Source organism: Zootoca vivipara, chromosome 2 (assembly GCF_965207765.1).
Source record: "Zootoca vivipara chromosome 2, rZooViv2.hap1.1, whole genome shotgun sequence".
In the NCBI taxonomy this organism is placed as follows: Eukaryota; Metazoa; Chordata; class Lepidosauria; order Squamata; family Lacertidae; genus Zootoca; species Zootoca vivipara.
This window is the reverse complement of record NC_142584.1, coordinates 89587256-89612324: the sequence shown is the minus strand read 5'-3', so window position 1 is coordinate 89612324 and position 25069 is coordinate 89587256. Positions and strand designations below refer to the sequence as shown.

At 46.9% G+C, this 25069-nt stretch overlaps 1 protein-coding gene across 1 annotated transcript in view; it reads right to left on the bottom strand.

The window, feature by feature from the left end:
* The window catches only part of SUMF1 (sulfatase modifying factor 1), a 62728-nt gene that overhangs the window by 12812 nt on the left and 24847 nt on the right, over positions 1 to 25069 (bottom strand). The window contains exons 5-7 of the mRNA XM_035106599.3: positions 23909 to 24031; positions 16046 to 16160; positions 13290 to 13403 (exon numbers count right to left, since the gene is read on the bottom strand). Of these exons, the coding sequence (XP_034962490.2) occupies positions 13290 to 13403; positions 16046 to 16160; positions 23909 to 24031 (352 nt within the window). The remainder of the gene's footprint in view (positions 1 to 13289; positions 13404 to 16045; positions 16161 to 23908; positions 24032 to 25069) is intronic.

Sequence of the window (25069 nt, the reverse complement as noted above, 5' to 3'; positions counted from 1 at the left end):
TATGAGGTTAAAAGTAGTAAATGTTGGTGGATGGTAGAAAGATGAAAATAAGAAGAGTTAAAGGGATTATGCGATGGGTAAGAAAGATGAAATAGAAACTGCTACAGATGTATATAAAAAAGGAAAATCAGATAGTGGGGAATTGGGGAAGCCAAAAGACAATGAATATAAAAATGGATTGAAGAGGATATGTTTTTGTTTTGTTCTGTTTGATGTTGATGTATTTTTGTATTTTTGTATTTCTATGTTTGTGTATTTTTATGTTTTTGAAAATTTGTGTTTTATAAAACAATTAATAAAAATATATTTGAAAAAAGGGGGTGGTTGGGGGGGCATTGAAGGTAAGGCTGTTCAGCCATGATGGTTGTGCATTACGTCCAGTATCAGAGGTGGCATGTCTCTAAACACCAGTTGCTGGGGAGCACAAGGGCAGAGAGTGCTGTCTTGCTTCGAGACATCACCTTGCCGACAAAGGTCCGTATAGTTAAAGCTATGGTTTTCCCAGTAGTGATGTATGGAAGTGAGAGCTGGACCATAAAAAAGGCTGATCGCCGAAGAATTGATGCTTTTGAATTATGGTGCTGGAGGAGACCCTTGAGAGTCCCATGGACTGCAAGAAGATCAAACCTATCCATTCTGAAGGAAATCAGCCCTGAGTGCTCACTGGAAGGACATATCGTGAAGCTGAGGCGCCAATACTTTGGCCACCTCATGAGAAGAGAAGACTCCCTGTAAAAGACCCTGATGTTGGGAAAGATGGAGGGCACAAGGAGAAGGGGACGACAGAGGATGAGATGGTTGGACAGTGTTCTCGAAGCTACTAACATTTGACCAAACTGCGGGAGGCAGTGGAAGACAGGAGTGCCTGGCGTGCTCTGGTCCATGGGGTCACGAGGATTTGGACATGACTAAACGACTAAACAACAACAACAAAGGCACCTGGTGGGCCACTGTGAGAACATATGGAAGAAGAAGAAGGAAGAAGGAAGAAGGAAGAAGGAAGAAGGAAGAAGGAAGAAGAAGAAGAAGAAGGGTTGTTGTTTGGATTTGATATCCCGCTTTATCACTGCCCGAAGGAGTTCAAAGCGGCTAACAATCTCCTTTCCCCTCCTCCCACACAACAGACACCCTGTGAGGTGAGTGGGGCTGAGAGACTTCAGAGAAGTGTGACTAGCCCAAGGTCACCCAGCAGCTGCATGTGGAGGAACGGAGACGCGAACCCGGCTCCCCAGATTATGAGTCTACCGCTCTTAACCACTACACCACACTGGAACACATGGGCCTCTGGCCTGATCTACATAGCAGGGTCCCTTGGGAACAATTTGCAAAATGGTGAAATGGGAATGGGTTTTAAGATGCTGGCAAGGCAAGGACTGTAACAGAACCATACTCTACAGTGCAGGCTAAGGTGTTGTGAATGGCAAGGAGCGAAAAGTAAAAGAAAGCTTTCTAATATTACAAACTTTGGGAAACTTATGGGTGAAAATGATCAGTATGATGTTATTTCATAATGTCATTGGAATTATTAGTAATTAGCATTGTTAGTACTACTATGTGTTCTAAATGCATCCAGGGTCTGAGGACCAAAAGAATCTCAAGAAAAGCTTGTAAGCAAAAAAATGAAAAGAGAGATCTATGCAGTAATAACTACATACTTCTCTCTTTTCATTTTTTACCTATAGGCATTTAAAATACAGAAAAAATAAGGCAGAAAAAAAGATGCATCCCTTTGTTTCTAGTATTATTTGGGAACTCCATACACATCCTTTAGCTACATGCAAGTAGCTGGAGTATCAAGTTGTTTTTTTTAAAAAAAAACTTAACAGAAAGTAAAATAAAGTCTTGAGTCAGAAAGAACATCAATGCTTGTCTTGCTTCTGTTTTTGTTTGTTGATGCTGCTGAATCACTGCAGCCATGAAGTCCTTGATTTCAGCACTGCAGGGAATGAGCATGATTCATGCTGCGATTCCACCAAGACTGAGCTGGAGCCCTAAGAGTCAGAGGAGGGGACAGAGAGATACTGGCACAATGCTTTCACCTTGAATAGGTGCTCCTGGTTTGGTATGCACACCTGGGGCTGGCCTTGAAGACAATTCCATCTTCCCACTCTGAATCCTTGGGCTGAATCGCCTGCAGAACGCCAGGATCACGACACCATTCTTGCTTCAAAGGCTATTGCCCACACACTTTCAAGCCTACCTTCAGTCAAATGCTCTATATACAAGAATTAATACACCAATGTGTGTTTTATATAACAAGAACCTGCTGGATCAGACCAGAAGCTTATCTAGCCCAGCATCCTGTTCCCACAGTGGCCAATCAGATGCCTACAGAAAGTCCACAAGCAGGACCTAAGCACAACACTCCCCACTTCTGTGGTTTCCAGGAACTGGTATTCAGAAGCATAATGCCTCTCTCAGTGGACATTTGGATCCCATCTTTCCTTCCTTGAGACTGGCCCAAAGTCACTTAGAAATCTTGATGGCTGACTGAGAATTCAAACCTGGGTCTCCTTTGTTTTCGTCTGGCACCTTAAGCAGAAACCAAAGCAAATTGTGTAATCCTCTGCCTGCTACCACATCCCAATCTTTTTCTCCCCTGTACCCACTCAGAAGAACTGCAGAATATTTATTTATTTATTTATTACGCTGGATACGACGCTGGGAGATAGTCTCATTGTTTGCTACAAAAGAGTTTAGGATTGTATCCAACATACTCAGAGTAGACCCAATGAAATTAATGGACCTAAGGTAGCCATGTCCTTTAATTCCAATGTGTCTACTCCGACTAACATTTGGCTACAACTCTTAATGCCACCAAAGGTTTCAGGTTCATCCTACTGGTTTCAATCACAATAGCGATCTGCTGAGATATATGAGCCAGGCAAAAGTTCTTCTAGAGGTACTTGTAGTTCTCAGGGTCTGTATCTTTTAACTCCACTAATATAGTTTCCGGGAGTTCTATTGCCATAAAGAACTCCCACCTCTCAAACTGTGTACAAAATGGTAAAAAAGTACCTGCCCACTGCCTGAAACGCGCTTCCCTGTGGAAACATTGTGCCGTCAACAAAAAGTGTGACTGAAAATCTCAGAAAGCATGTCTATCAACAGCAACACTGAATGTGACCCGATCTTGGGGAAGTCAGTCTTTTGCTGCTGGAAGAAGAGCAACTGATATGAAAAGCTTTGCAGTCTCTGATTCCACAAAGGGCTCAATCTCTCACAAATATGGTATGTGCTCAGGATTATAAAAGGATAACCTCTGCTACTAAAGCACAGATACAATGAGCAGGGGGTTATTTGGATTAAGTGCCCCCTCGAAAGCTATTAATTATATGAAGAGAATGCAAGAGAAGAGAGTTTTGGCAGCAAAGCAAAAATTAAAGTGGAAACTGCCTATTGCAAAATAGGATTAGTGCATAGCCACGCATTACTGAGCCACTTGAGCTGCACCTTCTTCAGGCTGCCTATTGCACTACACAACATTATCCCCTTAATGGAATCCCCTTTCAAGTACAAACAGTATTTATTACAGTAGAGGGAATTCACTGGTAAGTAGAAAATATCCCATCCTAACAGATCCACCCCCTCTGCTTGTTGGCATCTATTTATTTAGCCACAAATACGCTTCTGTAGCTCATTCTCTCTTCACACATACCTCGACTCTAAAAATCATAGAATCATAGAATCATAGAGTTGGAAGAGACCACAAGGGCCATCCAGTCCAACCCCCTGCCAAGCAGGAAACACCATCAAAGCATTCTTGACATATGCCTGTCAAGCCTCTGCTTAAAGACCTCCAAAGAAGGAGACTCCACCACACTCCTTGGTAGCAAATTCCACTGCCGAACAGCTCTTACAGTCAGGAAGTTCAAAACGGTTAAGGGCTGGTTCTAGAATGGCTTACCTTTTGTTTAAAAAAAAAACCCTCAATCATACATGTGTAGAAATACCATGCAGAATCTTAAAACACATTCTGGAAAAATCTAGGATTAAGCTAAACCAGGGGTAAGCAACCTAAGCCTTCTCAATCTGGCCCACGGACGGTCTGGGAATCAGCATGTTTTTACATGAGTAGAATGTGTCCTTTTATTTAAAATGCATCTCTGGGTTATTTGTGGGGCCTGCCTAGTGTTTTTACATGAGTAGAATGTGTCCTTTTATTTAAAATACATCTCTGGGTTATTTGTGGGGCATAGGAATTTGTTTATTCCCCTCCCCCCCAAAAAAACACAGTCTGGCCCACCACATGGTCTGAGGGACGGTGGACTGGCCCACAGCTGAAAAAGGTTGCTGACCCCTGAGCTAAGCCCTTAAAAGTTCACCTAAATTTAGGAGTGTAATAACCACAACAGATTTATTTTTAAAATAACAAAGCTATTGTTTTATTTTGTTGCCATTCTTATTGATAAAAAAGACCTCTCCCTTTCCAAAGACTGCCATTTTCCCCAGATAACAGCCGCAGGTCCTCTAGTGTCTTTGGCAACATTTTAAGGATAAGGTCCCTTCTTTCCTTTTATAACCTGTTTATACTGTATGTAATAAATGTTTAATATTATTGTATATGTGTGTGTGTGTAAAGGCATGGGCCTCACAATAAACTTTATTCAATTTGTCTTTGGCAACATTTGCATGTAACACTGCACCATGGTTTAATGGGAGGAGCTGCTGCTAGCCTCTCCTTCTCACAATTCCCCTCTCCTCTTCCTGTGTGGCCAGGAGAATGACTTGTCATTAGAAATAGGACCATAAATCGTGGCTTAAAAACTTCCCAGAGCTTGCTTTAAACAAGCCAAAGCATGGGCTATGAAGATGGCATGTTGCAAGCCTATTAAGGGCAGGCTTGTATATGTAGCTGTATTGCTGGATCTCCTGTCACCCTGTTCCTTATCCATTATGCCATAGTTTACCCGAAGGGGTAGCCAATGTGTTACTCTTCAGACACTGTTCAACTACAACCCCCATCAGCCCCAGTCAGCATGGCCAGTAGTCAAGAGTGATGGGACATGTAGTCCAGCTGCAACACATGCAGTTAGGTTATCTGCAATGTCAGTGGCCTGAATACAGAATATATTTGTTTTTCTGCTGGTTTTTATTTAAATTGTGGTGACAGATGGGCTTCATATATCAGTCATTCATATCAGGATGATCTGCCTGTAGTTGAAAGGAACCTGAGTAAACAAGCTGTTTCTGAAACATAATTTGCAAGGAACCCTGACAGAGTCATTTAGATAAACAATACTTGAACTGAATTGGCCTTTCTTTCTTTTTTTAAAAAAAGAGAGAGATTCTTTGTTGTTGTTGTTCTTTTATGCAGATTTTTTTTTACAATATTTACTAAAATTTCCATCAAATTCCACCCAAACTAGAAATCAGTGAAGACTCGGAAGCAGGATTGCTTCGGAGCTTGCAATGGGCTCCCACAGATCCAGCAGGCACTCCCATCACTAGACTGGTCCTATATAGAGGCCCCAGCATGCCATATGGGTAGTATATTATTGTTACAACAAGCACTGAGTCAAGTTCCCACCTAAGTTTATATGCAGGCTAAGGTCATGAAAAGCTAATATTTACTTGTGCTTGCATCTTGCTGCTTGTTTGCCTTCAGTCATAATGAAAGCCTGAAAATCAGCCTGGCTGATTTGAAAGAGACAAACTAAGGGCCCTATTTGACACCCCCCCAAAGACCTTCTGATTATATGTCATTATGCATGCACTGTTATTAATTACTTCTAATTATTAAGTGCCATCTCGCCACTGTACAAGCACAGACTTAAAAACAGATCCCTGCCTGAAAGGGGCTTACAATTTATCTCAGAGGAGGGAGACAAACACTGGAAGGGACAGAGGTTAACACACACATTACAAATACAGTACGGCTCTGCAATAATCCTGGGAGGAAAGAACTATGGAGAAACTAAATTGGGGTGGGTGGGGGTGGGGAGATAAGGTGCACTCTAAGGGAAGAGCTGAAAATAGATACCTAAGTGGAGTTGAAACACTTTTAAGAGTTAGAAAGATTATTGGATGAAGGAAGAGGAAAAAGATAAGAAACAAAAGGTTGGGCGGGTAAGGAACATGAAGGAAGAGTTTTGTTGAGTAAACACAAAGAATTTATCCCTGAAAGGAAAGCTGGATAGAAAACTTCCACAGACAATTTACTGTGGACTGGGTTATTTTATTTTTGGTGAAAAGTGAGGTATAATTTGAAGAAGAAGAAGAAGAAGAAGAAGAAGAAGAAGAAGAAGAAGAAGAAGAAGAAGAAGAAGAAGAAGAAGAAGAAGAAGAAGACGTTGCACAAAGCTTGCATGCATGTGTTGTGCTACGCCAAGCCCAAAACAAAACTGCTATGTGGAAGTGCACCGAGTGAAGGAAACCAATGAATGATGGCTAATTGTGGCAGCAGAGATGAGAGCAAGAAAGGCCAGGGAAAGAGCGATGCAGTAACCAAGGCAGGCAAATCAATCAGGTCATCTATTGCAGTTTTATTGATGTTGGCTGTTGCAGGAAGAGACAAAATAAAGGTAGAATTTTAATTTATATTTTATTCATAGAATTTTATTCCTCCTTCTGGTAACCCAGAAGACTCAGTTGGCAATAAACATACATCATCCAAGAGGGAGAGCTCTCTAGAATATATAGCAAGGCTATACAGTACGGGAATTATTCCCCCTCTTGGGAATAACTCTGCCCACGATTCCAAGGGTGGCTGGGTGGACAGATGCCTGGCACTCTGGTTGGCTTGCTTTGAGGGAGGGATCCCATTAAGAACATAAGAGGAGCTGGCTGGCTCAGGCTAGTGGCCTATCTAGTCCAGCATCCTTTTCTCACAATGGCTAACCAGAATCCCCAAGGATGCTTGCAAGCAGGACCTGAGTGCAACAGCGCTCTACCCACTTGTGACTCCCAGCGACTGGCATTCATCGGAACACTGCCTCTGTCAGTGGAGGGACTGTACAGTCACTATGGATAGTAGCCAGTTCACCACTGGGATCCTGCAGGACTGGGGAGATTTCTCCTGCTTTTCCCATGTAGAATCTTGAGGCAGGGGAGTGAGCTTTATCTGTCTGGCCTAGAGTTAATCAACAGGGTGTTCTTCAGAAATGGTTGGACTGCTACTCCAATCGTCCCTGGCCATTGGCCAGATGGCCTGGGCCTGGTGGGATCTGGAGCCCAACAATATCTTGAGGGTACAACATCAGCTACCCCTGGCTGAACCCTAGGAGCACCCAACAGTGAGCCTAGAGACAAAACAGAAGCAGTGCAGAGCCACAGAGTTTTCTCAAGGTAATTCCACACATGGAGTCTAAGCAACACTGCTTAGAGTTGGAACCCAAAATAGACTGAGGGGAGGGGAGGTATCAAGTTGAAGCCTGGTCTAGGGGAAACAAAGCCAGGGTGTGTGTGTGAGAAGGCCAATAAGTATGTTTTCTACAGAAATTAGGCAGGCTGATTACAGCCCTGTATCTGCTCGGCTTCTTTGCTGGTCACAGTGCATCTTGTCTGTGAGCCCACCATGTATTTAAAGCACAATTAAAGCTCTCCCAAAGAATCTGGGAACTTCGTCTATTAAGGAGGCTGGGAATTTTAGCTCTGTGAGGCATAAACTACACTTCCCAGGATTCTTTGGAGGAAAGGCATGTGCTTAAAATGGGCTTTAAATGTATGGTGTGCACGCAACCCTGGTTTCTGTGGGCATTGTATCCCTTCCATTCAGAACCTAGGTCCATCCCTGAGGCCTAGACCCAAGAAGGAAAACTGAGGGGAAAGTCTTCAGGCCAGAAGGTGGTACTCAACCTGGAATCCTGCTTCCCTCCTTCAAGCCTGCTTACCCCAATGGACCAGGAAAGGTCCCTACTAAGCCTGGAAACTGGTTGAGATAGAATATGCAAAGACAGATTCAAGGGAAAGCAAGTCTCATTACAGCACCCATAAAAGCTTGTTTTACAAGTGCTTCTTTAAACATTTAAACTGTCCCCCATCTGCTAACACTTATGAAACAATCCAAAATGCATTTCAAAACACCAATCTGTAACTGTCCATGTATAAAAATGGAGAGCTCTAACTTGCTGTGGCGCCACACAGCTAATTTAGCCTTTCGGTGCTGAACTGCATACAGTTCTGCCTAGCAACCATGCATTTCCAAGAGCTGAACAGGGCTGGAATTAAAAGCCATCTCTAGGCTAAGAAGCATGGTTCATTTATCACACTCATGCTTGGCTGCTTCTCTGCAAGCTGATAAGTTATAATTGACAAAACACGAGGAGACAGTCGTTCAGTCCTTCCTTTTTCTCACATACAACTAGCCCTCACTGTTAACCAGCCCTTGCTCCATTGGAACTATCAGGAAAAATGGTTTGGTTTGCTACTGATAATTCAAAGAAGCTATGCTGTTTCATTCACAACTCTGCTAGCAAACATGATCAGGAAACACCAGATACTGAAACAATGCCATGTCAAAATACTAAACTCCTAAAGAAATAACCTAGGGTCCTTGGAGCTATCCCAGTGGGTCTGCAAAGCTTTGCAACTAGTGCTCCTCAGTTCATTTTCCCCTCAAGGGGAAGAGATAAAGTCTATCCCATTGAGATTGCCAGCTGTGTTTCCTGTTGTCCTTCCCCTCAAGGGGAAAACTGTTGGGAAATTCCATTCCACCTTTAGTTGCAGACATGGAACTGTTATGTGTCACATGTCTGTTTACAGTCTGCTGGGAACTTCCACTGACATGTTTCTTCATCCTGATTTATGATTAATAAATCCTTAGTATGCTTCCACAAGTCTCGTGCCTATTCTGTTTGCTCCGCTGATAAAGTGTGCCCAGTGTCTGGGAGGCCTGGGTCACTGATTTATGTTGGAGACAGAAGCCGATGTATCTTCACAGTGGGACAGCTGGAAGGAGACGATGCAGCTGGGGGCTAGTCAGCTAGCCTTTCAACCCTCTGGATGCCAACAAAAACTGGTGGCTCAGAGTTGGGCAAGGGTACCCCTAACTGCCTGGGGAGCAGCTGATCCATCATTTGGAAAGGGGAATGGGGCAACTGGTTGGTTGTGTGTGCGTCAGGTAGAGTGGCTCTCACTGCTTCTGTATGAGTGGGTATGCGGAGCAGGAAAGAGAAGTGAATGGGTTTTCCTTGCACAGGCATTCACATCTGTCTGTCCCCTTCTCCCTTTTCGTTCTCCCTGGTAAAGTGACAGCTGCGACCCCTGTGAGGTTCTGCAACGGTATGATCCCAATGAGAGCTAAAGTTACTACAGTGGAGGCGGCCCTTCACAGTTAGTACTATGGCTCCCTTCTAAAGAAAGAGCTGTATCTCATTTGCAAGGATGGGGAAAGCGAGGGAGAGAAAGAAAGAGAGTGTTCAGAAAACCTGGAGAAGGGGAAGCAAAGCTGAAAAATTGAACGTTCTCTTGGCATTTGGAACCACTGATCTAGTCCACGCCCTGCCAAGAAAGTTTCAATGAATTTCAAGACACTCGAACTCAGAACGCAAGGGAGAAACATGCTAAGAGGAAGGCACACTTGGCAAATCCACACTGTGATCAACTCCTGCCCGGGAACCAAAGTCCCCTCTGTGGAAGGACGTGTGGATCCAGAATTGGCCTCCACAGTCACTTACGGACTCATTGTTAAAACCGTGTTTATGGAAGACAATCTTACTCAGCTACAAGTGATAGAAGAAGAAGAAGAAGAAGAAGAAGAAGAAGAAGAAGAAGAAGAAGAAGAAGAAGAAGAAGAAGAAGAAGAAGAAGCCGCCTATGGCATCTCTCATAGGAGGCCATTCAGCCTCTACTTAAAAAAAAACCTGTAACGAAGAAGATCACACCACCTTCTGAGGCAGTCTGCGTCATTGCCAAGCAGCTTGTGCCATCAAGAGTTGTTCCTAATGTTTGGTCAAAAGTTCTCCTTTCTCGTCATATGAAGTCATTGATTCAGGGTCCTACCCTGTGGAGCAGCAGAAAACAAAATTTGCTGCATCATCTATGTCACAGCTCAGTATTTGACAACAACTGTCTCATCTCTCATTAATAGCAATCTCTTCAAAGCTAAACACACGTAGCTCCTTCAACCTGTCCTAATCTGATAACTTGGACAAAAAAAAATTAAAATAAGCATGTAAATCTCCTCCACAGCAGAAAGTGAGAGAGATGTTGCTCTAGCCAAAGGCCCTAATCCCATGTGCCTCGCTCTAATTCCATACTCCGGGGCTGCCTACCAGCCTAGTGTCATGAGGAGAAAACCAGCATGGGGTGGTGGTGGGAAGCAGAAGGAATCGCAAGGGGGATGTTAGAGGGGGGAAAGAAGAGTCTTTGAAAGTGGGAGATGTGCATTAAATTTGGAAAGATATTCCTGTATTTACACAGCTGTGTGCTCCTGGTCTGTGCCGCAGCAGCCTTGCACCAAAATGGAAAGAGAAAAACGACAGAAAAGGCTACTGTTCAGGATGATGCTCAAGAGCCCAACTTCTTCCATTCCTCAAGCTCTGATGCCTTGACCCCAGCATGAAAACAGAAAGCCTTACCAAAACAAAGAAGCAGCCTGATGGAAATCTTAATTAGAGTAATGAAGAATTCTTGATTATTTAGGTCACCCGGAGAATTTGTGTTTACTACTTTACGGCAATAGTGTTTTGTAGGTCTGAGCATCAAGCTTTGCTTGCGCTTTCAGATTCAGTGGCTAATTAAAAGTTCCTGTTCCAAGCTAGCAGATCTGCAGAATCTTCGCACGCTGAAGAGGAACATGGCGCGACATGTTTCTTTGCAAGAAAAAAATAACACTTTGAGCAACAGCCCAGCTAGATAAAGCCTATCTAGTTTTGCATCCTGTTTCCCACAGAGGCCAACCAGATGCCTCTTGGGAAGCCTATGCGCAGGGCATGAGGGCAATGTAGAATCTTTAAAACTCGCCCTCAGAGGGAACAACAACCCCAAGGACAGACAGACACCCCCCCATGACAGGAAGGGTGGGGAGGGATGCCGCCCTCCACCCCCAATGTGTTTCAAGAGCAGTTCTTGACAAATGAAAAATTCACTCATGAAAGATAACCGGAAAATCAGTGAGTCCATCTCACAGAGCCCAAAGTTTTCATTTTTTTAAAGTTTGGTTAAGTCAACGTGTCTAGAATCTGCAAATTTCTTCAAAACCACTCTTAAGCAGATAAATGAAACAGGCTGGCAACTTCAGATATATTTTCAGAGATAAGCAGATTCTAACTGCCTCAAATTCAAACAAGCATAACAGGCTCCTGTCTGTGGGGATTCAGACTGTTTTCATGAGTGAATATTACACTTGTTAAAACCTTAACCCTCGGGGAAGAAAAGAGAGTTGACTGTGAAACACATCAGGAATAAGAGATGTGTTCTATACAGCTGTTTTAACATTCTTTTCCCCCTTGGATGCTACTACAGATGTTTGTTATCTGCTTTGTCTCCAGACTGGACCATCATTCACTTTGAAAGACGTCTCTGCAGTGTAACACCTTTGCAGGAAGGAAATAAACCCAGACAGCCGCCACATCCACTTTTACTGCCAACGTGAGGTGCCCTTCAAATGTTGGTAGACTACAACCCCTATCATCCTTGACCACTGGCCATGCTGGAGGGGGGCTGATGGGAATCCACATTTGGGGGCCACCTGCTTTCCCAGCTACTGCTCCGCTGGTGTACCACCCCCAACGCTGGGCTCAGGCAAACAATGCAGCTCAGAGCTGCAGGGAGGTAAAGCAGCCACAAACCCAAGTTGAGATGATGAGGATCTTCAAAAGTATTCAAAAATGGAGCTTCTTTCAGATCATTCCATAGCATTAATAGGACATTAATAGCATTAATCAACAACAAAGATAGGCATCTAATGCAACAGCCATGTTGAATAATATGAGTCTTCATATATATTTCAATCCAATGTCTGCATATCAAACAAAACAGTCCAAAGGAAGAACGGGAGACTTTCTACATCAGGGGCTGCCAAGGTGGTACCCCCAAGATTTTGTTGGACTCCAACTCCTATTGGCCCCAGCCAGCACAGCTGTAGTCTATAGTTGTAGTCCCAACAATATTTGGACGGCAACACCTTGGCTACTTTTGCTCAATACGGATGTGGGTTTGTGTAGACACTTCCCTGCCCTGGTTTGCCCTTGCTACCCACCATTGGCATGTGGCCCTGGGAAACTTGTCCAGCAAAGAATGTGGCCCTCAGGTTGAAAAAGGCTGCCCACCCCAGATGTGCAGGAGTCCCTGCATGGCCTTCTATATTTGAGCCTGCTGACTTTTTAACGCACCATAACAGATTAGCTTTGAATCTCCTCTAGAGGTGAAACATGACGAGGATGTGCTGCACTCGGAACAGTTTTTCCAACACCTTCACTGCTGAAAGCTTTACACCCCAGATAGTCATCTGTCAAATTTTAATGCCGTCAGAGATTTCGTGCAGGAATACAGACAGCAGGCTGGTATTTATACCACATTTCCCATCCAAGGTTTGTGAAGCTGCTTATAACTAAGCATACAGAAAGTGCCCTTTGTCCTCAAAACCACCATATAAGGTAGATTAGGCAGAGAGAGACAACCTTTTGAGGACCACAGGCTCCCCATCACTGCCTTAGAAATGACATCTCCCACATCCACCCATGACCATTGGCCATGCTGGCTGAGTGTCAATCAGAGTATTAAGCTAGATGGGCCAACAATCTGACTCACTGAAAAGAAATCACCCAGAGACACTCAAACCTGAGGCTGCAAAGATAGGACAATTCAACAGAGCTGTTTGGTGCAAACTCAAACATAAAAGCAGATGGACAAGTGATAAAGGGGTGTGTATGCGTGTGTGTGTGTGTGTGTGTGTGTGTGTGTGTGTGTGTGTGTACACAATCTGTAAAAAGAAGGCACATGTATGATTGTTATTCAACTGCAGCAGGTTTCACTTTTCTTTCTAAAAAAATAAGAGGAAAGTGAGCATCCTTCTGGAAAACCAATCCACAACCTCAGGGCTACGAATGTAAATTAATGTTGTTGTTTAGTCGTTTAGTCGTGTCCGACTCTTCGTGACCCCATGGACCATAGCACACCAGGCACTCCAAGGTCAATTCTAGCACCTTGAGTTGGATCCCAAAGCAAATTACATATGGGGTGGGTGGCTGTGGAAAAGATCCTGGGGCTCCTAGTGTAGACACAGCCATTGTATTAGGTGCAACCTTCTTTAACCTGCACTGTCACATGCAGAGATATAATCAGAGAAGGAGCAAAGCAACAGATGAGTGCCTATCTGTTATGCTTATCAGTAACAAAATGCTCACCGGATTGTATGTTTCATCTGCAGAATGCATAACACCCCACCAATCCGAGGTCCACTCCCAAGCATTTCCCACAATGTTGTACAAGCCATAACCATTAGGAGGGAACGATGTTACCTGCCAAGAAAAGAAAAGAAAAAGAACAAAGGTTATTGGAGAACAGAGAGGTACACAAGCCAATACAATATTTTCCCCCCTCCCACTTTTCATTTTATTTCTCCCCTGATCCAGAAGATAAATAAATCTGGTCCCTGTTTGAAGACCTCATATCTCATTGGGTATTTCACCTATCTGTATATATATGGCATTAGTCAATAATGGGCAGAGCTATCCAAACCCACCATCCGCTGGGCAAGGTGGGGTGACTGGAGAAAGCTGTCCCTCCACCTAGCCCTACTGGGCTTTACTGGCGTCTTATCGGTTGCTGCCTGCCCAGTGGCATCAGTGGCACTCTGCTGGCGCAGAGCTCTCTCTCATATAAAAAAGGAAGTTAACAAAAATATTAAAGGATGTTATCTCATTGCTTGCTTGCCCTTCCTGCTTCCCTTTGATAAAAAGGGAGAGGGTTGGTGGGATGGGGGCTTTGGGGGGGGAAAGAGCTTTCTGTGGGAGGTGGGGAATGGAGTAGGGAAGATTTAACAGTTGCTGCCTTATGCTGAAAAGGGAGATTGGGTGGTTGCTGTGAGGTGAGTATGATGGGGAGGGTGGGTGCTTATCTTTAAGCAGTGCAAGCAAATGTGTGCCTGCTCAGAACTAAGCTCTACTGAATTCAATGGGGCTTACTCCCAGGAGAGTAGAAGTAAGTTTAGTTGAACTGAGTGGGGCTTACTCATACATAGAATTGCAGTTTGCCCTCTGAGTGGGGAAGGAGATGCAACTTGACACTAGTAAATTACTGAAATTACTCTTAAATTAGTAGAAAATCATATGCATGTTAAAGTAATATTTTTACTAAATCTACTACTACGGTAAATTTTAAATTTGTCCCTGAAACTGCGAAGAACATTAATATATTGGCCAGAAGTCTTTAATGGTTTAGTTGAAGCATACTATCATTGAGTTAATTTTCATAAAATTATATACATCAAATTTAGATATTTGTTGTTGTTGTTGTTGTTCAATATTTTCCCAGATTATTTGTATTCACTATCACTCATCACACTGTATTTTGGATTGTCCTGGACCTGAATACTGCCATTTAGTATCCAAGCCCCGAACCAAAGTCCTGTTTTGGCTTGCCTCCGTAGTGATGATTTCATCAGTGATGAAAGTGATGATTTCATCAGTGTGTGGTGTGTGGTGATTTAGACCCATAATTTAGTAGGAGTTCCAAGGACTCCATGTTCGCCTCTACATAAAGGTAAAGGGACCCCTGACCATTAGGTCCAGTCATGACCGACTCTGCGGTTGCGGCGCTCATCTCACTTTATTGGCCAAGGGAGCCGGCGTACAGCTTCCAGGTCATGTGGCTAGCATGACAAAACCGCTTCTGGCGAACCAGAGCAGCGCACGGAAATGCCGTTTACCTTCCCGCCGGAGGTGTACCTATTTATCTACTTGCACTTTGTCGTGCTTTTGAACTGTTAGGTTGGCAGGAGCAGGGATTCAGCAACGAGAGCTCACCCTGTCACGGGGATTCGAACCGCCAACCTTTTGATCGGCAAGCCCTAGGCTCTGTGGTTTAACCCACAGAGCCACCTGCGTCCCTTTCGCCTCTACATAGCTCCATCTTATTTCAGATACCGTGATATATCAGTATATCGTCTTGTTTAGCTGGTGATATATTGTGATACTGAAAACCAAATATCACATCAGTGGCAGCAAGCGGAAAGACCCAACCGGGGACTGAACCAGCCTGGGATCTGCTGGATCCTGAGCCTGCCTCGCTGTCATCAAATGAAAGCATGAGAGCCAATCTTGGTCCAATCACTGCACCAGTTCCAGGCTGCCTACCTGCTTTCCTGCCAACTGCATATCTAAAAACTAACATTTCCAGATTGGGCCTTGGCAGAAGGTTAGCAGGAGAAAAGCAGAAAGGAAATATGCAGGGTCATGAACAAGGACACCATTCAGGTGAGGACTGATGTCCAGGCGTGGGTTTGGCAATGTAAGAGCAAAACAATCGGATTACAAAATCCTTGACATTTTGCCTTGCTAAGCGACAATAGGCATAAATCCCCATCATGGATTGAAACAACTTGTTCTTACTGCATCTACAAGAACAATTGTTAAGTTGTCAATCGTCTACTTGCTGATCCTGACATCTGTGACCGGAGAATGATTTGTAGCAAGAAAAATGACACCCTGCATAGGGCAAGCAGACAGCCGGATGTTTCTCATTGACAAAACCGGTTAGTACAGTAAATACATTTGCAATGTAATAGGAAGGAGGCTTCAGTCATCAGTTCATAAAGCCAAGTAGCCTACAAAAAAAGAAAGGAAAGGAAAGAGAGACTACCAACTTCCTGCTCCTCATCTTTTTCCGGCTTTGTCTCTTCCTGCATTCATACTAAAGATTAGTGTGACATGTGGCCATTTTTTAGATGGAAAAGTCACCACAAAGTGACTTTTCCCCATTTTCAGGTGGGACAGATGTCACGGGAAAGAATTTGTTGCTCAGCTTTTCAGCAGCAAAAGAGAGAAAACGTCCAAATTGAACTCTATGCCTTTGTCTGAAATTGATCTATGTTTCCCATGATCTCCCAAGTTTATGCACCTTTACGCTGATGCTTCCAGTTTATTTCATCCACCACACTTACGGGTGCAGTTCCTTGGTATCCATCTTCCCCAGTGTTGCTTGTAGGGAATTCTCCCTGCCAGATATTAGCATAGTGCCGACCACTTGGGTGCAGCTTGTTTCCCCAGGGGAAAAGTCTGTTGGGAAAAGCACAGGCAAGTGTTATTCAGGGCAACAGTAGGCAGCTTCTGGCTTGGAGATGAGAGAAGGTTCAAAAATGAGAGAAAAGAGTGGCTATGAATTTCAATGATAGTTTTATAGCTCCCAATGCCTCACAGAGATAAGTGTTTTTAATCCATAAGAAGTAGGTCAAAAACATGTACAGTACCTAACATTTTCTACCTATGTGATAGTTTTTACAAGGCAATATTTTAACATATCTGTCACAGTGGCCGGAGCAGGCTACTTCAGAGTAACGACGCTACGCAGCTCTGCATTTTATTCTTTTATTGGTGCTGCGTATTTACAGTGCTGAAGTCATTGCTATTTACACGGAACGATGGGGTCATTACGTTGCAGAACCTCCGAATGGCTTTTGGCGCGTCTTTCCCCAACACAAAAGCCTTGGCAGACCCATCCTCTTTCCCCTCCTCTTTCTGCGTAATTCCGGAGTTGGGGGGATGGGTCTCCCCCCCTTATTTGCCCCTTCCTGTCCCACCTGGGACCCTGGCTCCGCTACCTTGCCTGAGCCTCGGACACGACTTCCTGCTTCCTCACTGGAATCGGAGCTCCCTCTGCTTTCCCCTGTGCTCGGGGATGGGCTTGAACTCAGGAGGGGAGGGACTTCGCGATATCCCCTGTCCCTCACATCCACCCCCCTCCCAAGCTCTCCTTCTCCCCTCCCCAAGTCCCCCCCAGGTGTCGGGGACGACTCGAAGCCTAAGAACTCAGTACCTTCCGAGCCCGTCGGTGTGAACACCTCCCCCCAGTCCTGCGAGCCCCCCCCTTCCGCCTGGGAGGACTGGAATCCCAAAAAGTCCGTGGCGTCCGAGCTGGTGGGGGTAAAAATGTGCTGCCAATCTGCTTCTGCCTCTGACTGGGTGGATCTCGGTGACACCCATACCTCGTCTCCCGGTTCCTCAAACTCCGCTTCCCAGCGCCATGGTGAGCTGCTCTCCCGTGCCTCCTCCTCCTCCCCCTCCCTTTCCATGTGCCAGGGCTTGGGTCTGTGGGGATAGAGGGCGTGAAATTCTTCCACCAAGAATTCCTCCTGTATCTGAGTGGCCGGGACCCATTCATTCTGGGACTGCGGAGCATCCTCCCATGCCATGAGGTACTCCAGGCCCCCCACCCCTCTCCGTGAATCCAGGATGGCCGTGGCCTCATTGAGTTGCTCCCTGCCTTCCCTCTCCCCCCCTCCCTCGGGGGTTTGTTCGCTGTCTCGGAGCCTGCTGCTTTCCCTGTACGGCGACAGCAGCGATCTATGAAACACTGGGTGCACCCTCATGTCCTCTGGCAGTGCCAGTCTGAAGGCCACCGGGTTGACCTGTTGCGTGACCGTGAAGGGGCCCAACCTTCTGGGTGCCAGTTTCTTGCACCTCCCTCTGGTGGGAAGGCCCTCCGAGGACAGCCAAACCTTGTCCCCCACCCTGATGACCTCCCCGTCGCCTGTGGCGATCTGCCCCCTTCTTGTATGCTTCCTTGGCTCTCTCCAAGTGTTCTCTGAGCTGCTGGTGCACCGTCTCCAGTTCCTCTGCCCAATCCTCAGCTTGCGGGCCCTCCTCCTCCTCCTCCCCCTCCCTCTCCGGGAAAGATCTGAGGTCGCGCCCGTAGTTGGCCTTAAAGGGCGACACCCCTGTGGAGACGTGCACTGCATTGTTGTAGGCAAATTCTGCCAGTGGCAGGCGATCCACCCAGTCCGTTTGCCTCTGGCTGACGTAGCATCTCAGGTACTGCTGCAGAATGGCGTTGACCCTCTCCGCCTGTCCATTGGTCTGCGGGTGTCTAGCCGTCGACAAGCTGACCTCCACCTGCAGGAGGTTCATGAGCCGCCGCCAGAACCTGGACACAAATTGGCGGCCTCTATCCGAAATAACTCTTAAAGGTAAGCCATGCAGTCTGAATACGTGGTCAACAAACAGTTTGGCTGTCTCTTCTGCAGAGACCGCTCTGGCACACGGTATAAAGTGGCACATTTTGGACATGAGGTCCACCACCACCAACACTGCGGTCTTGCCCCTGGAAGAAGGCAGGTCTGTGATGAAGTCCATGGACACCACTTCCCATGGCCTGTGTGGTGTGGCTAAGGGCTCCAGCAATCCTGCTGGCGCTGCTCTGACCACCTTTGCCCGCTGGCAGGTGTCACAGCCCCTTACATAGTCTCTGACATCCTCCCGCACCCCTGGCCACCAGAAGTGTCTCATGACTAGGTGAGCGGTCTTGTCCCTTCCAAAATGCCCCGCAGTTGGGTTGTCGTGCATCTGCTTGAGGACCTTACGTCTAAGCTGGGTGGTGGGCAGGTACAGTGCACCCTTGTAGAAGAGCAGCCCCCTGCGTTCTGCAAAGTCTTTTGCCTGCTCCCTCCCCCCTCTCAGTTCTCTGAAGATGCGGTTGGCAAACTCATCCGCTGCCGTCAGTGCTGTGAGTTCTGCCTCGCTCACCACTGCTGCTCCGCAGGACCATGCTGACGGGGGGAAAATGTGCCTGGGTGCTGGTGGCGCCTCCTCCTCCATGTACTCCGGTTTGCGGGAGAGGGCATCCGCCCTGACATTCTGCTCCCCCGGGATGTAGTGGATGGAGAAGTTGAAGTTCGAGAAGAACTCTGCCCACCGTATCTGCCGCTGGTTGAGCACCCTGGCATTTCTCCAGAACTCCAGGTTCTTGTGGTCTGTGCACACCTGGATGGGGTGCTTTGCGCCCACCAGGAAGTGTCTCCAGTGCTGGAACGCAGCGTGGATCGCAAGAAGTTCCCTATCAAACACCGTGTAGTTTCGCTCTGGCTGGGTCAACTTCCTGGAGAAGAAGGCACAGGGTCTCCACTCTCTGTTGGTGTCCAGTTGCAACAAAATGGCGCCCACAGCTTTATCAGAAGCATCTGTCTCAACGCGTAGGGGCGCGTCCTGAACCACGTGGAACAGGTTCTGGTCCGAGGCGAACACCCTCTTGAGGCTTTCGAACGCTGCTTGCGCCTCTGGTGTCCACCTGAACTTCTGCTTGCCTCTCAGGCAGTCAGTGATGGGAGCCGTAACGCGAGAGAAGTTCTTGATGAACTTCCTGTAGAAGTTGGCGAAGCCTAGTAGGCGTTGGGCATCCTTGCGCGTCCTGGGGCTGTGCCAGTCCAGGATGGCCTGCACCTTGTCCTTGTCCATCGCTAACCCCTTGTCTGACAGCTTGTAGCCCAGGAAGTCCACCTCTTTGGTGTGAAACTTGCACTTCTCCAGCTTCACATACAGGTGGTTCTCCTTCAGGCGCTGCAGCACCTCCCTGACGTCTTTCACATGCTGCACTGGGTCCGCGGAATAGATAAGGATGTCATCTAGGAAGACCAAGCAGTTCTTGAAAAGGAGGGACCCCAGGACGTGGTGCATGAAGGCCTGGAAGCATGCTGAGCCCCCTTGCAACCCGAAGGGCATCACCAGATATTCAAAAGAGCCCAGAGGCGTGAACATCGTGGTTTTCCATTCATCGCCTTCCCGGATCCTGATCAAGTTGTACGCCCCCCTCAGGTCTAGCTTGGTGAAAATCTTACCCCTGCGTGCCGCTGTCAGGAGATCATCCACTCTGGGCATGGGGAAAGCCACTGGCTCTGTCACTGAATTCAGCCGTCTAAAATCCACCACAAGACGGCGCTGTTGCGTGTCTTTCTTGTCCACCCAGAAGACCGGGCTGCCCCCTGCTGCCTTGCTTTCTCTGATGAACCCCCGCTTGAGGTTCTTGTCGATGAAAGCGCGCAGATCCTCCAGTTCCTGGTCTGACATGGCGTACAGCTTGGCTGGGGGTATAGTGGCCCCTGGCACCAGGTTGATCTGGCAGTCAAAAGGCCTGTGCGGGGGTAGGTGGTCGGACTCCGCTTCGCTGAAGACCTCCTGCAGGTCCCAGTACGGCTTGGGTATCGCCTCACCCCCTTTGACGTGCATGGTGGCCACCGTGGCTATCGGAGGCCCCTCCCCTGGTTGGTGCTGCATGCAATGTTCCAGGCAAAAGTCCGATCCAAAAGTGATGCATCTCTGGTGCCAACTGATGGAGGGGTCGTGGCGCGCCAGCCAGCTCATGCCCAAGACGATGGGGGGGTCTGAGATGGTGGTGACGTTGAATGCCAGTGTCTCTGAGTGCCTTCCCACCGTCATTCTCATGGGGGGGGGGTTTGATGAGTGATGGCCCCTCCCAGCAACTCTCTGCCGTCAATGGTTGCCACGTGCAGAGGAAAATCCAGCTGCAGAAGCTGGATCTGGTGCTCTTCTGCAAAGGTTCTCGAGAAGAAGTTGGCTGAGGCACCACTGTCAATTAGGGCGAGGACCGTCAATGGATAGCCATTTGGGAGCGTTAGCGTGACTTCTAGAACCACTCCTGCTCTGGGAGGGGTGGGCTGGCTCTGCTCCTCTCTGTGCGGGTGGGCGGGCTGGGGCTGTTGTCTGCTGACTGTGCCTGGCTGCTGCCCCTTGTCTCCTGCAGCCAGGCTTTCCCGTTTCCCTGCTGTGGTGCTGCGTCAGTGGGGGAGGGCACAACCGTTCCCGCCTTTCCTTGCCACTCCCTGCAATGTGGGCAGTCTCTGACGAGATGCTGGGGGGAGTTGCAGAGAAAGCAATTCCCGCCCCTTCCCTCCTTGCGTCTTGGCGCCGCTGGGGTTTGAAAAGCCCGCGCGCGCTATCAATCTGCATGGGTTCCTGGTCCTGGCTGGCCCCAGGCGTGGCTTGAAAGGGTTGTTGGGGGAGTGGCTTCTCCTGCGACCGTGGGAACCAAGCCCGCTTTGCGCGCGTTGCTTGCTTGTCGCTCCATCGGGATTCCTGTCTCACCCCCACCGCCAGAGCCGCTTTGCTCAGCTGATCCATACTACTGGGCTTTGGACCTCTCGAGAGCTCATCCTTCACCTCCTCATGCAAACCCAAGTAGAACGCCGCTTGCATTGGGGCTGACTCTAGTTCCCACCCCAGTCTGTGCACCAGCATGGTGAATTTCGCCCAATATGCGCGAACTGTCATATTTCCTTGGCGTAAATTATGAAGTTCCTCCTTAGTCTGGTCCATATGACTATCGGACGAATACATCGTTTTCAAACCTTCTAGAAATAGTTTGACATTCTTCATGCAAGGATTCTTTGTTGCGATTAACGGTCTTAGCCACTCCCTGGCTGCCCCGGTAAGGTGCTCCACAATAAACGCTACCCTGTGCTCATCATCAGGGAAGTCATCATGGTGCAACTCAAGAGCATACACAATCTCAGTCTCAAAGCCATGATATTCCCTCGGGTCTCCATTGAACTTGCTTACTAGGGTCCCGGCTCTCCTTCCTGGCAGCACTTGGACTTGGGGTGCCCCTCCCGCCTTGTTTTTCTCTGCATCCAGCTTGTTTTGGAGGTCTACCGCCACCGCCCTTAATTGCTGCTCTCTTTCCTGGAGCGCTCTCACCTGTTCTGCAAGTTGTAGCCGGTCGTCCTGGACCTTCTTGGTTTCTTCTTTAGCTGCCTTTAATTCCCCCTGCGCCTGCTGCGCCAGCTGCTGCAGGTCTTGCTGGGCTTTCTCCGCGATCTGCCGCCATTTCTCCGCCTCTGACACACTCATCCCGGCAACTCCAAAGTAGCCCAAAAAAATGATTCGGAGGTTGCTGTCACAGTGGCCGGAGCAGGCTACTTCAGAGTAACGACGCTACGCAGCTCTGCATTTTATTCTTTTATTGGTGCTGCGTATTTACAGTGCTGAAGTCATTGCTATTTACACGGAACGATGGGGTCATTACGTTGCAGAACCTCCGAATGGCTTTTGGCGCGTCTTTCCCCAACACAAAAGCCTTGGCAGACCCATCCTCTTTCCCCTCCTCTTTCTCCGTAATTCCGGAGTTGGGGGATGGGTCTCCCCCCCTTATTTGCCCCTTCCTGTCCCACCTGGGACCCTGGCTCCGCTACCTTGCCTGAGCCTCGGACACGACTTCCTGCTTCCTCACTGGAATCGGAGCTCCCTCTGCTTTCCCCTGTGCTCGGGGATGGGCTTGAACTCAGGAGGGGAGGGACTTCGCGATATCCCCTGTCCCTCACAATATCAAAAAGCAACACTGTTCATAAGGGCAAAGGTAAAGGGACCCCTGACCATTAGGTCCAGTCATGACCGACTCTGGGGACCAAGCAACAGGAGCTTACCCCGTCATAGGGATTCGAACCGCCGACCTTCTGATCGGCAAGCCCTAGGCTCTGTGGTTTAACCCACAGCGCCACCCGCGTTCCTCTAACACTGTTGATACTTTTACCTAAAAGGAACAAGAACTGGAAATCTGGAACTCTTACATAGTTGACATCCTGGAGGTCCAGATGAACAGGATAGACAAAGCAGAATGTAAGTCATACGAACAGGAGATTAAGATTGCGCTCTTGTTTACAAAAAGGGGACACTGTATTATCCTTCTGATTTAAACACAAAGTGGCTTTAAGAAACAGAAGCAATAATGGGATTAAGTTTGGAGATTTATACATCATGCTTTGTGGGTCACAATTTCCACCATGCAACATAAACAGCAGAATTTAACCACTCCCTGGCATTAGGAAATGTTAAAATGTGTATGAGGAAGTCCCTTCACAGTTTAAAGGAATATGGGAAGGGACTGGGCCTCGAATAATAATAATATAATAAATTTTTATTTATACCCCGCCCTCCCCAGTCAAAAACCGGGCTCAGGGCGGCTGACACCAACAGAACCACAATAAAACGTAAAAACAATTAATTAAAATACAGATTAAAATACAGTATTAAAATTTAAAGTGCAGCCTCATTTCAAGTAGGCCATAAATCCAAGCCATGAGGGAGAAAAACACAGGGGTCAGGCTGAGTCTAACCCAAAGGCCAGGCGGAACAGCTCTGTCTTGCAGGCCCTGCGGAAAGATGACAAATCCCTCAGGGCCCTGGTCTCCTGGGAAAGAGCGTTCCACCAGGTTGGGGCCAGTACTGAAAAGGCCCTGGCTCTAGTAGAGGCCAATCTAGCCATCTTATGACTCGGGATCTCCAGAATATTATTATTTGTGGGCCTTAAGGTCCTCCGCGGGGCATACCAGGAGAGGCGGTCCCGTAGGTACAAGGGTCCCAAGTCGCATAGGGCTTTAAAGGTCAAAACCAGCACCTTAAACCTGATCCTGTACTCCACCGGGAGCCAGTGCAGCTGGTAAAGCACTGGATGAATGTGATCCCGCGGCCGGGACCCTGTAAGGAGCCTCGCCGCGGCATTCTGCACCCGCTGGAGTTTCTGGGTCAGTTTTAAGGGCAACCCTGCGTAGAGCGAGTTACAATAGTCAAGCCTTTCCTCTTCCCCCTTTTCACAGATCCCCATGTGTATTTCCAATTCCTTTCCTCTTCCCCCTTTTCACGGATCCCCATGTGTATTTATTAAAGTTCTATTATGGTGATGCTTCTGCATATAGCTGTTTACCACCAAATAGAAAATGCCATTTCTAGTATGGCAGCTACTTCTCCCCATCCAGGTTTCCAGCAGGTTTCCCTTCATCACAAGATGACGGGTGGGGGGGGGAGTCTTCGTTAGTAACAAGATTTGTAGGGCTCATAGTTAAAACTTAAACAATTTAAGTTATTAGGGGGTTGCATGTTGTCTATTTAGAAGGTGAGACTAGCAAGACTTAAAGACTGATGGGGGGTATATAGGATCGACTTAAGGAAGCATATATAGGAAAGGGCTTTCTTTGTTGTTTTTGCTTCCACTTGCAATAAGGATAGGATCAAAAGTAAAGAACCTATTCTCAAGGCCCCCGCGACAGCTATATTCCCATTCAGCCTCAGTTGGTAGTCGTTTTCCTGCCCAACTGCAAAATGCCACAGCGTCATTCCAAGAAACATGAAGAACCGGATGATCCATTCTGAAAGAAGAAGAAAAACAAAACAAAATGTTGTGATCAAGGGCATCAGAGGTGTTAACTAACCTCAGCACAGGTCCTACACAGTGAAACACTAAGAGCATCACACCAAACCATGGAACTGCTTGACGCAAAAAGGTACGAGCCCACCGAAGCATGTTAAACAAATGCAACCTTCCCAATGCTAGTATTCCCCTCATTAGGCTCAAGTGGGTAGAACGAAAGAACACAACACAAACATACAAAGATGGCTGGAGGTAAAAAGAAAGTGAAGCAATGGCTCAGAAAAGCGTGGAAGGTAGAAATTGCAAGGGAAGTAACAAAACTGGTTTTGGCGTGTATATATGAGCAAAGCGGAGTCACTTAAATACAAAGGAGATCAGGTACCTAAAGATCAATATGGTGTCACTTTTTTGAAGTGTTATTCAGACCTTTGGAAACCACTTTCATTTTGTGTGCACAACATGTCTAAAACGATACGGCAAACAATACTCTGATGAGTTCTAAGCAAACTTTGTTGAATGCTCATCATTATCCAAAATTGCTTTTAAAAAAAGAAAAGAATGGGACATTGAAAATTTCATCTTGGGTTAAATATACCTAGCTTAATAAAACCATAGTTAATTAAAGTTACAGGTAGGTAGCCATGTTGGTCTGCCGTAGTCGAAACAAAATTTAAAAAAATTCCTTCCAGTAGCACCTTAGAAACCAACTAAGTTTGTCATTGGTATGAGTGTGCATGCACACGAAAGCTCATACCAATGACAAACTCAGTTGGTCTCTAAGGTGCTACTGGAAGGAATTTTTTTTTATTATAGTTAATTAAGCCAGGAAACAGACGTGCACACTCCCCTGTTATCCCTCACCTGACTTCCTTCATTTGTGCTCTCACGTTGGCCCAGATCTGGTTGATCTGCAGCTCTACATGATGTCCAAAATGGAGATTTGTGGTTTAATAACGTCCTGTTTAACAATGATCAAATTGTGGTTTGAGATCCTGGTTTAGTAAACAGACATTAAACCACAGAGGGGGCAGAGGGA